Source organism: Lampetra fluviatilis, chromosome 20, assembly GCF_964198595.1.
Source record: "Lampetra fluviatilis chromosome 20, kcLamFluv1.1, whole genome shotgun sequence".
In the NCBI taxonomy this organism is placed as follows: Eukaryota; Metazoa; Chordata; class Hyperoartia; order Petromyzontiformes; family Petromyzontidae; genus Lampetra; species Lampetra fluviatilis.
This window is the reverse complement of record NC_136294.1, coordinates 6,809,586-6,821,842: the sequence shown is the minus strand read 5'-3', so window position 1 is coordinate 6,821,842 and position 12,257 is coordinate 6,809,586. Positions and strand designations below refer to the sequence as shown.

Below are 12,257 nucleotides of genomic sequence, written 5' to 3'. Positions count from 1 at the left end.
GTTTGTCGGCCACACTCGCTGCTCGCTGTGTGAAGCCAGGAGACAAGTCATGCTACTAAAATGAGCTGTGACTGCAAGCAATGCAATATGAGCCAGCGGCACTGCGATATGAATTCACCATCGCACAGTGCGCCAACTGAAAGCCTATACAATCCAGAGCCTTGTGAATCCCAATGCAATCATTAGCCATTCTTGTCTTTGAAAGTCTGAAAATATTAAAATCCAATACTCATCCCTAGTATAGGCTGTACATAGCTTACTTTGACTTTCGGACAACAAATGTCGTTTGTTACATATCTTTGAAAGCTTTATTCTGGGGGGGGGGGGGGGGGGGCACATAAACAGGCATGTAAATTTAAATTCAGTGTCATGACGATATCGAAAACTGCTTTACAGTTACATTAAGCTCAAAATCAGATGGGATGAGGGTTGTGCCATTTGGCAGACGACTACAGGATAGTCAAATTATTTTACAATGCAACCAACTTATTCCCCCCCCCCTTGCTTCAATGTTGTTTTAGCCCGGTCAAGATACTACACTATATATATAATGCATGAACATTAACGAAAACGCTCACGGCAGTTGCTAAATAAGCTCGTCGATCAACAGCCCATCATTGGGTCTCCCATGCAAGGACACGGCGGTTGGGGGGAGGGGAATAAGAGGCAAGTGTCTGGAGAAAAGGGCCCCAATTCCACAAAGGGGCAAGATTGAACTTTCTTTGAGGAGTCCGGGCCAGGTTCCCCATCCGACCTCATCCCAACCCATGTCACCTTTCTTAACCACCCTGGGTAGGGGGCTGACGACAACAGAAACACGGTCTCATGCCCCAACGGCAGAGCAGTCGCAGAGCAAACTCGCAATTATTTAAAACAACATGTTGGTGTTGTTATTGTTGTTACCCAGGGATAAATGAACAACGTACAAAAAAGTGTGGCAGGAAAAAAGCACACACACGAGCGCGCTTTTGTGTTGTTGTTTGAAACTCATGGCTTCTCTGGCCTGCACTATTTTTCTGTTTTGATGGGGGGGATAGGGAGAGTTTCTCATCATATATAAATTTGAATACATGCGTTTTGAAAAAAAGTTTTTGGAATAGTCATTACCACCCTTTGTGAAGTATATGTGGGTAGTCCAAATTTGTCGTGTTACTTATTAATGTTCTCTGTACATGGGCAACATATAGTTATTATTTTTTACACCGTTGCTGAGCAAAGGCCTCCATGCTCAAAACAAGTGACAAATAAGTGGCCAGCAAACAAACGCATCATATTGACCGATAAATAATACAGTCGTGGGTTTGGGCGCGACGCTTCGCGAGGAGAGAAGATGGGCAGGTGGTCGACGTTCATGAAGACGCGAGAGCTAAAGCAGGCTCAAACACCTGATGGTTTGTCCGCTAGAGAGAATTAAGCGATGAAATCAACTAGACGGGTCATCACAATGCAGGACCGCGAGCGATGGCGACGGCTTGGGAAGGCCTTCATCCAGCAGTGGATTTATCGTGGCTGACGACGATAACCGATGATGATTGACGATGATGTAAAAATAATATCCTTTTTTTTTGCAAGCTGTCATCGTCCCCTCTGTGTGGTGGTTGTGGGTAGTCATAATTCGTTGTGCGTGTGTATTTGTGCTGCATTCAGTGCCGAATTAAGCTAGTGCGGGGCCTGTAGCTTATGTTATAAAGGGGCCCGAAATAAATAAATAAACCACATAAATATTAAAACGCAAATTTTAACTTGCGTAGTAAAGTAATTGTATTTTTTCATTTGCTATACGGCCAGATAATACAACAAATCGCTAACCTTAAACACCCAGCCGTTCATCGAAATTGAAGGCAGTATAGTACTATAGTAATAGAGCAAGTGCAGATTCACTAAACAGGAATTGATATCTTGAAAGCATTTAGCGGTGGCCCTTTAAAGTGCGGGGCCCGTAGCATATGTAGCTACTTTTGCTACTAGGATAATCCGGCACTGGCTGCATTGCTGAATTGTTCTTTGTATTCCAGACAAGTGCGTGTGTTGCAATACATTCGAATGCCTTCTGGTGTTTTCCAGGCTGGAAGTGATGGAGAGACAATTGGAAACTGTCCCCTGTGCCAGAGGATCTTCATGGTGCTCTGGCTCAAGGGGGTTACCTTCAACGTCACCACGGTCGACATGACAAAGTAAATGCTCGCACCACCCACCACTGCAAACCGCGCACATGCGCTGCACATTCGCCCATAAGTTAATTACATTGGGTTGGCGTTGGCTGGGGGAGGGTATTTTTACTAACGTTCAGTCAAGCAAAACATATGCAAACGTTATTTTGAAAACATTAACTATTACTTCACTGTGAGTCATGTTGACCGATGTGACATCAGAATACAAAGTGGGCCTCGACTACATTCCACAAAAATACAAAGATAAAGATCCCCCGTATAGCCTTAATAGACTTTTGGAGCAAGTGTTGTTAGTGAGCACCTATAAAGGCTGCTATGGCACACAAGGGGGTGGGTGGCCAACACCACGCCCGGTCGCCTTTGCCTCCCCAGTGGCGATGTTTTTACACATCGCACCAGGTACTTATTTGCAACCTAGGAGAGGCCCAGGGCCGGTTCAGATAATTGTCACTGGTGTTGTCCATGAGCGGGAATCGAACTCGGCTCGTCGGGTTCATAGCACGGCGTGCTAAGCGCTCCACTCCCGTTCCCCGGTCCTGGACTACATGCCACAAACACTTTCACACAGACACATACATCAAACTAAACATATCACTGCCCGTAAAGTATTTCGCTGATAAAATTTGTAACGTGCACAAATTTAATTTAAGAGGGACATTCAGAGGACGCGAAGGACACTCACACAATGAACTTCACCATCCGAAGCAATTTTCTTACGTTTGAATACCACTGCGTCCGCAGCATTTCAGTTACTTATCGGTAAAGCCATCACGTCCGTTGGATGTCATCCCAGTTCAAGTTTTCGACGGACCATTTCCTTCCCGCTTTTCAAAGGAAAGTTTTCGACTTCATTTTTTTTCTCTCTCCCCGCTGAAAATTCCGGAAAGCCCATCCCATTAAAGCGCTGCAAAAAGGAAAACGATTCGCGTGTATATATATTTTTTTCTAGAGTAAATGTTCCCTTTCTGATGTGCGGCCTTTTTAAGTGCCTCTTAGCATCTGCTTCTGAGTGGACTGCATATCCGCCCCTCTTATTTGCTGTAGGATGCTTTGGTTTGTTAGACAAGGTCCTGTTTGTAAACTGCTAATGTTTTCTGCTGAATTTGTGAAGCGGATTTTGTAAAAATGTAGAACTTTTTAGCTGCCCTGTTTTATATTTCGTTATATATACACGCTTAGAAAATATAGTCATATACTAAATACATTATATGCAGTGTTAACCATGAGGTGTTTGACACTTTGCTTCCCGTAAGAGTCACTGGGCATGGTTTTACACCTCAGGTTAAATAATGTGAGGTGATACACCTGATCTGTATAAATACCACAGTATTTTTAGCACGACATAAAATATCTCATGCAGAAAAAATGCCATGAAATGTAAAGCCACAGTATATAACATTGATTGCAAGATAAAATATAGGTTACATTCTATATGTGTTTGTTTGTCCAGGTGTGAATCATAGGGTGTCACATTTATTTTAACGCAGTAAATAAACAAAAACATTTGCTTCCGGTACAATTTCGTAAATACATTGTTTAGTTTACCAGTTTACTGTATTTGCAACCCAAACGTGTCTCAACAGGCTAACATTGACCTGTTTTGGGGATGTTTTCCCAATTCCACGTTTTCGGGAATGGAGCGGTGGCGCTGCGGTTAGCACGCTGTGCTTTGAACAAGGCAAACCAGAGTTCGATTCCCAGCCATGGCAAACATCAGAGCAGCTTGTACCTAATACGGTCCTCAACTGCCCCCTCACCAAGACTGCACTGACCAACACTGATGAAGTATGGTCAAACAAACCCCCTTGTCGAGCAATTAATGAAGGGTTGCTGTTTTATTACTTATTAAAGCATATCATAATCTACTGGGCATGGTGTCATATACAGTTCTGTAATATGCAAACACAAAGAGTTAATTAAATATCATGCAGTACAGGGTCATGCGTAATTTCTTTGTGATGTTTATGTCTGGCCAATAGAAGATATTTCTCAACACAAAGTGTGGTCTGCCAACTGAAGGCTCAGCACTCTACTGACGTTCCAAGTTTATTAAATGTTCGTGTTTTAGTAGTGAACGCAGCCACCAGCGCCCTGTGCTGTTGCATTCTTTGGGAACATTATCACAAGCTGTTTACTAACGGTCTTCCGTTTGTGTGCGTGCATTGATTGCGTACCACTGGGATTTTGTCTTCGTGGCCATGAGATTTGGGGGCACACGACGAGGCTTTAACGAGCATCATCCATCTCTACCGCCTTCCCCCGTAATTGCGACGTCTGCGTACAGTAGCAGCTTTTCACTCGAAGTGTCAAATCTAGCACCAGGCTGGACAAAAGTATGAAGAATGACAGGTCGTTAAAGGCAGTGCTGCTCGCATGCCAGAGTCCTTCCCACTGCTCGTGTGTGTGTGTAAACCACTGTGGAATCACCCACTGTTTTAACTTCATACCAACGAATTTCATTATTCTTAGAAGTCTTACTTTAAGGGAAAACCGGTATTATTTCGTGAAGAGGGCTCGGTTTTTGTTTTTACGCAAGCTAGATAAGCAGTTACGTAGAAGGGAAGTAATAAAATAATAAAAATACAACATAATAAATTAATTCTCACGACGGCTGCTTGCGTTGTGGCCGAAACGCCGTGAGAATTATTTTATTATGTTTTATTTTTATTATTTTATTACTTCCCTTCTACGTGACTTTAACGAAAGAACCAAGAAGATGAATCCCTGCAGTCACGAAAGCTTTAAATCGAAATTTAGATAAGCAGTTTATATGCTTTTATAAGACGACGAAACAAACTCTTTGCGCTTTACAAATCCAGTATATCATTCCTGTTGACCGTGGACAGCGTTGCCACCCGTACATTATGAGTGTAAAGGTCAAAGTGATGTCCTGCTCAAGTAATCAAGGAGGAAGTGGTCATATCCTGTTTACAGCCCCGAGCCAGCAGTAGACATTCCACATTCCTGCGGCAGGAGTGATGCTATCCATAGGATAACCACTGCTGACTTCCCCAAAAGGTGGTACTCATTTTAATGATCCGTCGAAGGATGATGGGCTAAAGTCAACCCCCAACCAAGATTTGAACTCACGACCTTCCGCTGTGAGTCACTCGTTCTAAGGTTGAACCAGTTGGCTGGGTAGATGATTTTTACTAGGCACTGCACGTATTGCACGTGGGTCTCCTCAGCACTATTTCGACTCTCTTTGACTCTCTGAATAGCCCCTTGTGTGATTTGACGCTTTTATACCCCCGAACACAAATTGGCCAGGATACGAGACTTTGAAGTGCATCACTTTAAACCAGAGGTCGCAACCGGGTACCCGATACCCGTACCTTACCCGATACCTGGCTACCCGTACCCGACCGGGTACGGGTACAGGTAGCCGTTTGCGACACTGGTGCGGCCGGGTACGGGTAGGCCGTGAGTCACTGGTGAGTAACCGTTTGTCACTCATTTCGGGTAGGGTACGGGTAGGGAACGGGTACCCGTACCCGGCCGGGTACGGGTACCCGTTTGCGACCCTGGTGCGGCCGGGTACGGGTACGGGTAAGGAATCAAAACCCGTTTGCGACCTCTGCTTTAAACGCATGTTTCTTGTCCATACTTTTTCTTGTCAAACTCAAAGGCAGTTACCCAAACTGCACACGCATACAATCGCACAGAACGCGGTCATCGATTGCAGTTGTACATTAAAAAAGAAAACTGTTGGGAAGGTACGAACTTAAAGGCCGAGGTTTACAGTGGAACATGTGAGTATGAGTAATCACAGCCATGCCCCGGGACAAGTCACGTCCACATGTGACCTCCCAGTAACGACAACAAGGGAACAAAAACAGGAACCACAACTGTTCCATCACCCTCATCATCCCCTCTCCTAACCCGAGTTAGGGGAAATCCACGCATCTGTACATTTTCACACGCCCATGCTGATATGTCTTGACTTGTGTAATGGCAATGAGGACATTTCTTTTAAATATCCGCCCGACTGATAAATATCCTCCCAAATTCCTGGAATGGGATATATGAAAGTATCTTGTTAAGCTACATACTTCATTGTGTTCTCTGGTATATCTCTTCCGTGGCTTTGCATAATTTAGTTTTTTTAAGCGGACAATGTAAAATGCACAGAATTCATCGGTCACTTATGAGAAACGTTATTTAGATTGTCCACTTTTGTTTTGCCAGTGCTAACCTGAAAGCATAAATGGTTAAACTACAAACAAAATGGACATGTGACCAGAGGCGTAGCGAGGGGGGGGCAGGGGGGTACACGTGTCCCCGGGCGCCAAGGTAAAGGGGCGCCAAAATGAAGCTTCTTACAACGTTACATTATAACTTATTGCGGCGGGCGCGGCAGCCTGAAACTACTGCACAAATCTACACCTCAACCTAAAAGTTTATATATCCCGCCACACACAGCCTACATGTCATGTAATTACATTTTGGTATGTGATTAAACGGGTGGGGATTGCCAATTTTATATCCTAGCTACGCCACTGCATGTGACTTGGAACCAGCTTGCAAAGAGCTGGCTTAATATTTGTTTTAAAAATAACCAGTAATGAGCAGGTTTGCTTTAATGGCTGTAGTCTACCTTTATTCTTCTTCCTCGTGTGGCGCATATGACATGAGGGCATATGACATGAGGACGTGTCACCACATTGCGCACACGTTTATGCATGATAGTCACACATGCAGCAGTACAACCCGTGCCTCCTGTATTGGCATTCTATTAATAGATCTAACAACACACATATATAGCCTTAACAGACTGTAGGGCTAAATTATTTTAGCGAGCAGCACCTATTAAGGCTGCCACGGCACGCCAGAGAGTGGTTGGCCAGCACCACGCCCAGCTGCCTGGCTTTGTCTGCCCAACACTGATGCTTACACACCACACCAGGTACTCATTTGAAGCTGAGTCGACCTAGGGGAGACCCAGGATGGGGTCACAAACACCAGTAAGGCACAACTCTCCTAATTCCTTGCATGCTTGTCATGTGACTGCCACATCGCACGTGCAGTACAATGCTCTCAAAATTGAGACAGTCAGTAGCTCAAGAGCTGAACGGTTTGGTCGTTATTCCCACCAACTCAAGAAGATCTTCTTGGTTCTTTCGGTAAAGTCACGTAGAAGAAAAATAATAAAATAATATTATAATAAAATCATATTATTTCCCTTCTACGTGACTTTACCGAAAGAACCAAGAAGATGAATCCCTGGAGTCACGAAAGCTTTAAATCGAAATTTAACTCAAGAAGAGTTTAATATGGTAATGTGACCATCTCAACAAGCAGTAGGGCAAACAAAGAGGCAACTGTGGGTTTTCTCATCGTTTACATAAAGTGTTTTATTTGAATCACCTAAAGCGTCCTAATGTGAGATACACTGGGCCTCAGCTGCCTTGAGTATCACCGATGTTGGAGCACCATGACATGTAATTTAAATGAAGGAAATATGTTCTAGTTGTTAGGAATACAGTACTATATTACATTAATTCTAGACACAGCATATTACGTGTACTCTAAATGACAATAAGAACGTGTAGCCCCTTATCAAGCCACTGCTGGATGAAGGCCTCCTCCCTAGGCCGTGTTGGCCATGGGGAATGTTTTCGCCATACTTCTCCATGCTGGTCAGTGTGGGTTGATGAAGGGGGCAGCCAAGGACTGTGCCAGATATCACTGACCATCGATGTGCGTCGTGGCTGGGGACTGGCCTTGGTCTCCAGTTCCAGAGCGCAGTGTGCTAATCACGATGTCATCCTGCAACCTCCACTCTAAATGATGTATTGGTTCATTCCCTAAAACACATGTATAATCTATTTAAAACAAAAATTAGTTCATATGTTCCCGTTATTACCTGACTTTGGCACCAATAGCCTCCTCAATATATATGTAATGTCATAGGATATTCAATGTCAGTTTAGAAGCTTCATAGACTGGACAGCCTCAGCACTTTTGTGAACTTTGAAATGGAGTGCTTTTATCAATAGAGGTTGAAATCAGTGACCCCTAGCCCTTAACATGAACACACAAGCCGTGGTCCACCTAGCAACCTCAGTCATTAACAAGACTCAGATCACTGAACCAAACGTTTTGTTGTCTCTGCAGTTAATAATTATTAAAGAAAGATAGGTTTGCATTTGTTTATGAAGTTTTAAGATCCATATTGCCATTTCTTGTTAATTGTGGATGGTCCCAGCCTGGTTACCGTGCAAAATAATAACATCAAATTAAATTTGGATCTTAATTTGGCTGATTTTGAACTCTGAGAATTAAAAATATTGGTTTGACTGTCATAGGGCAGGTAAACAGCACTCTGATATGGCAGAGCTGGTGGGAATTTACTGCCCCCCCCCCAATATCCACATCCCTGAGCCGCTCTATAGCACCACGGCTCTACAAGATATCCGAATGGACTCTTTATTTCATCACATAACGCAATTGGGATGAAATAGGGTGCAAGAGAAAACGACAATGAATATATACACATTAAAATATGTATAGATCGAGAAAAAGCATTTTATTGATGCAATTACACAAAAACACCTTGTGGAAACAACTCAATCAACAGACCAGGCTCCACAGCTGGAAACGCATCGCTTCTCCAGAGTGTTCCCTAAATTACATACAAATGCCTTCTTGCCCAAAACCTGTGCACCTGCAGGAAGCCAGCGATCCTGCGCTCCCTGGCACCTGGATCCCAGCCTCCCTTCCTGACCTTCAACGGGGACGTCCGCACCGACTTCATCAAGATCGAGGAGTTCCTGGAGGAGACCCTCTGCCCCCCGAGGTGAGCATTCACACACGAGCTGATGATCCACTGCTGGATGAAGGCCCCCCCCCCTCCCCCACGCCGTCAGTGAGGGTTTGGTGAAGGTGGGTAGGATAGATTTAAACTACTAAACATTTTTTTTTTACCAGGTAATGCCCACTGAGCTATATAGTTCTTTTTTAGAAGTGCCCTGGCTACAAATGATAGTTCAACGACGTGGCTTATCACGTGGAAATTTATAGCAGCCAAATACTCTAAAGGCATGTTTCTAAATGTGGAGGGAAAAACCAGAGGATCCTGAGAAAAATCCACGCGACAATGGGAAGAATATGCAAACTCCAAATATACAGGCGTCAGGATCGAACGCATAACCTCCTGTATACCAGGCAAGATAGTTAACATCCCACCGATGTTGAGAGCATAAAGGTACAATTACATTATCTTATGCTACCCACCATGTAGCCTCTTAGCATATGGATGGTCACCCATCCTAGCTTTGTCAAGGCTCAAACCTGCTTGGTTTCTCAGATTTCATGAGATTGGGCACGTTCTGATTTTAGGCCAACTGATGAAGATATCCATTCACAATGATCGTATCTTGTAAGGCATTCAAAGTTTACCCTTATATTTCCATTATGTTGCCCCACATTTACGAATTTTACGTAATATTATATGTATAATAGGTAAATATGGGACTAACACCAAGGCAGCGTAGTTTATTTCGCATCTTGTTCTGACAGCCTCTGCCCAGCCCTATGTGTGGGTACAGCTCTGACCCGGTTACTTTTTGAGCTTTGCGTTGTCTTTTTTAGGCCCTAAATGCAAGATCATACATCGAAGTTGCGCAGCCACGTCAATTATGGACCTGTTAAGACACGATGTGGCTCAGAATTTCATGTTGAAACACAACCCTTTGCAAATATTCCAAAGTAATAAAAGGGCCCACCAAGAAAATAATTCATTCATCTTGTGTAGATGTCGCTGGCTGTTTCAGAGTCCAGAGCAATGAGCCAGAACCGCTGAGGCACTGGGTTAACATCTGGGCAGCCGCCCACGATTAAACTGGCTACCCACGTGCAGTGAGCTCATCACCCTCAACCTAGTCACCAATTGGCAAAACAAATTTAGCCTTGCGGCTTGTTTGGCTAGATTCCCAGCTCTTAAAATAAAAGTAAAATATTGGTATGACTCCCATGTGAAAGTCTCATTACAAAGAGCATGAGAAAATGCAACTATTACTGTGTAAAGGATAACTAATCCACTTTATTAATTTCTTTGTGATAGGTCCAGTGCAAAATCTCTTTTGCAGGCCATTCTCTGACACGAGGCAAGCTTCTGTGTGCGTTTTCCAAATGGATTATTTTGTCTCATGATGTGATTCCGACACGGCAATCGGAATACATTGGAGGGAAAAAATACAATGACATATTTCTTTCATGTACATTTTGAATCTTCCCACTTAAAACATGTAACAATAATTTTTCAAAAGTACTTATTCAAAAATGTCATTTCTGACTCAGCCATGCAGTTACTAATTAAAGTATACCCACTGTGTATTCAAGTTACCATACATGAACTTCCGCTTCTTGACGAACCAAGACTGCGGTTCTGTCAATGTCTGCAGCCCACCAAACCATGTCCTAATGGCTTCGTCACTTCCCGTTTCCTTTGTGTTCCTTTTGACTCAACACAGACCAGCTGTAATATCGGATATGTGTTATTGTGATTCACCAAAATGGAAAATTTTTAGTGCAAGCCACACGTAAAAGGAAAACCACATTTATCAAATCGCTATTTGCTTTGATTACTAAATAATGTGTTCAGTGGAACTGTGTACTATAAACATATTTTACAGCATAACACATGATTTAGTTATGAACATGTACATCATTATCAGCACAAAAAATAATCCTAAGTCAAAAGCATCTGTCCAAATGAAAATGTGACAATGTGGAATCTGGGTGACACTGGAAAACGTGCATTTGCAATATCGCAGAATTCTGTAATCTGAAAAGGAATAGCTGACCGTATATTTCACAGTCAATTGATGCAGAAAATAGTAAGTCCACTGTGCTCAGAATTTCAATATAAAGTATGAAAGTAACCCCCTTACATTACTAAACATATCTTGGCAGTTTGGGTAGTTGGATTCCCAGCCATGGCCACTTACATCAGAGCGAGTCATATATAAACCGGTCTTGGGCTCTCACTCGCCGACCCACACTGTAACCAGCTTGGTGGTGTATGGCCAAATTAACCCAATTAGCGGCACAGCTTGGAGAGGTATACACATAGCAGTGGGACTGACAAAAATGTGTAACATCAAGAGTATAATTAAAAAGTATTGTTCAGAATGCTGCTGAGTGCTATGCGAAATTTGTATTACCCAGGCATGAAAATGATTTATTCATGGTTAGCTCTGCACTGATACCTCCATTGCTGTCAATCCACCACTGGATGAAGACCTCCCCAGACCGTGTGGATCGTGGGAGTTATTTGACAATACTTCACCACACTTGGATAACAATGTAGTCATTTTAAACTATCACTTTCACCACGCGTATATGTTCAGCATATTGAACTGTGCCCTCACGATTTCCTAGCATCATTCATGGTTAAGCAGTGTACACTTATATTTGCGTGACCTTTAATTTAATTATAGGTGTTATTTTAGTGCACAAAATAGCCAGCACAGTTCAATCGTAACATCAAAGTGAAGGTTCAATGGCTTTTGTTGCCAATGTTGCCAGTGAGAACAATCGTCTACAGCAACAGCAATAATTCAGTAGCTGTAACTGACAAGACTCGGGCCAAATTTAAAGGTCACCTGTGAAACCACCCTTGAGATGGAGAATCTCATTTGCGACGGTGTCTATGGTGTAGACACGTAATAGTGCACGCATACAAACAGTTTAAACATGCAAACACGTCTTACATAAACAAACATACATACACGTGTCTACTTGCTAAAGGCAATAGCCTTGTTCACTGCATTTAGCACGCACACTATTCTGCAGTATATTTGTTTTTACACTGCCTGCAAGTTAAATGCTTTTGAGTTAACACAACATTGGAAGCCACCACCCAAAGATCAACAGTGGATAGAACATGTCTAATGATGAACGATGGTAATATCCAGCAGTAGATTGACAAAGCACTGTAAAATGTATTCCTTACAATGACTAGCTATAGAACCCGTTGCACTGTGATGGAATATACGAGTATTTGGGTGCTACAAATTTACACGTAATAAGCCACTTCGTTGAGCTATCATTTGTGGCCAGATCACTTTCGAAAAAAATCTA

At 43.0% G+C, this 12,257-nt stretch overlaps 1 protein-coding gene across 1 annotated transcript in view; it reads left to right on the top strand.

Moving 5' to 3' along the window:
- Positions 1-12,257, top strand: part of LOC144937914 (chloride intracellular channel protein 5-like) — a 39,425-nt gene that overhangs the window by 5,638 nt on the left and 21,530 nt on the right. Inside the window, exons 2-3 of the mRNA XM_078865517.1 lie at positions 2,065-2,174; positions 8,845-8,970. Of these exons, the coding sequence (XP_078721643.1) occupies positions 2,065-2,174; positions 8,845-8,970 (236 nt within the window). The remainder of the gene's footprint in view (positions 1-2,064; positions 2,175-8,844; positions 8,971-12,257) is intronic.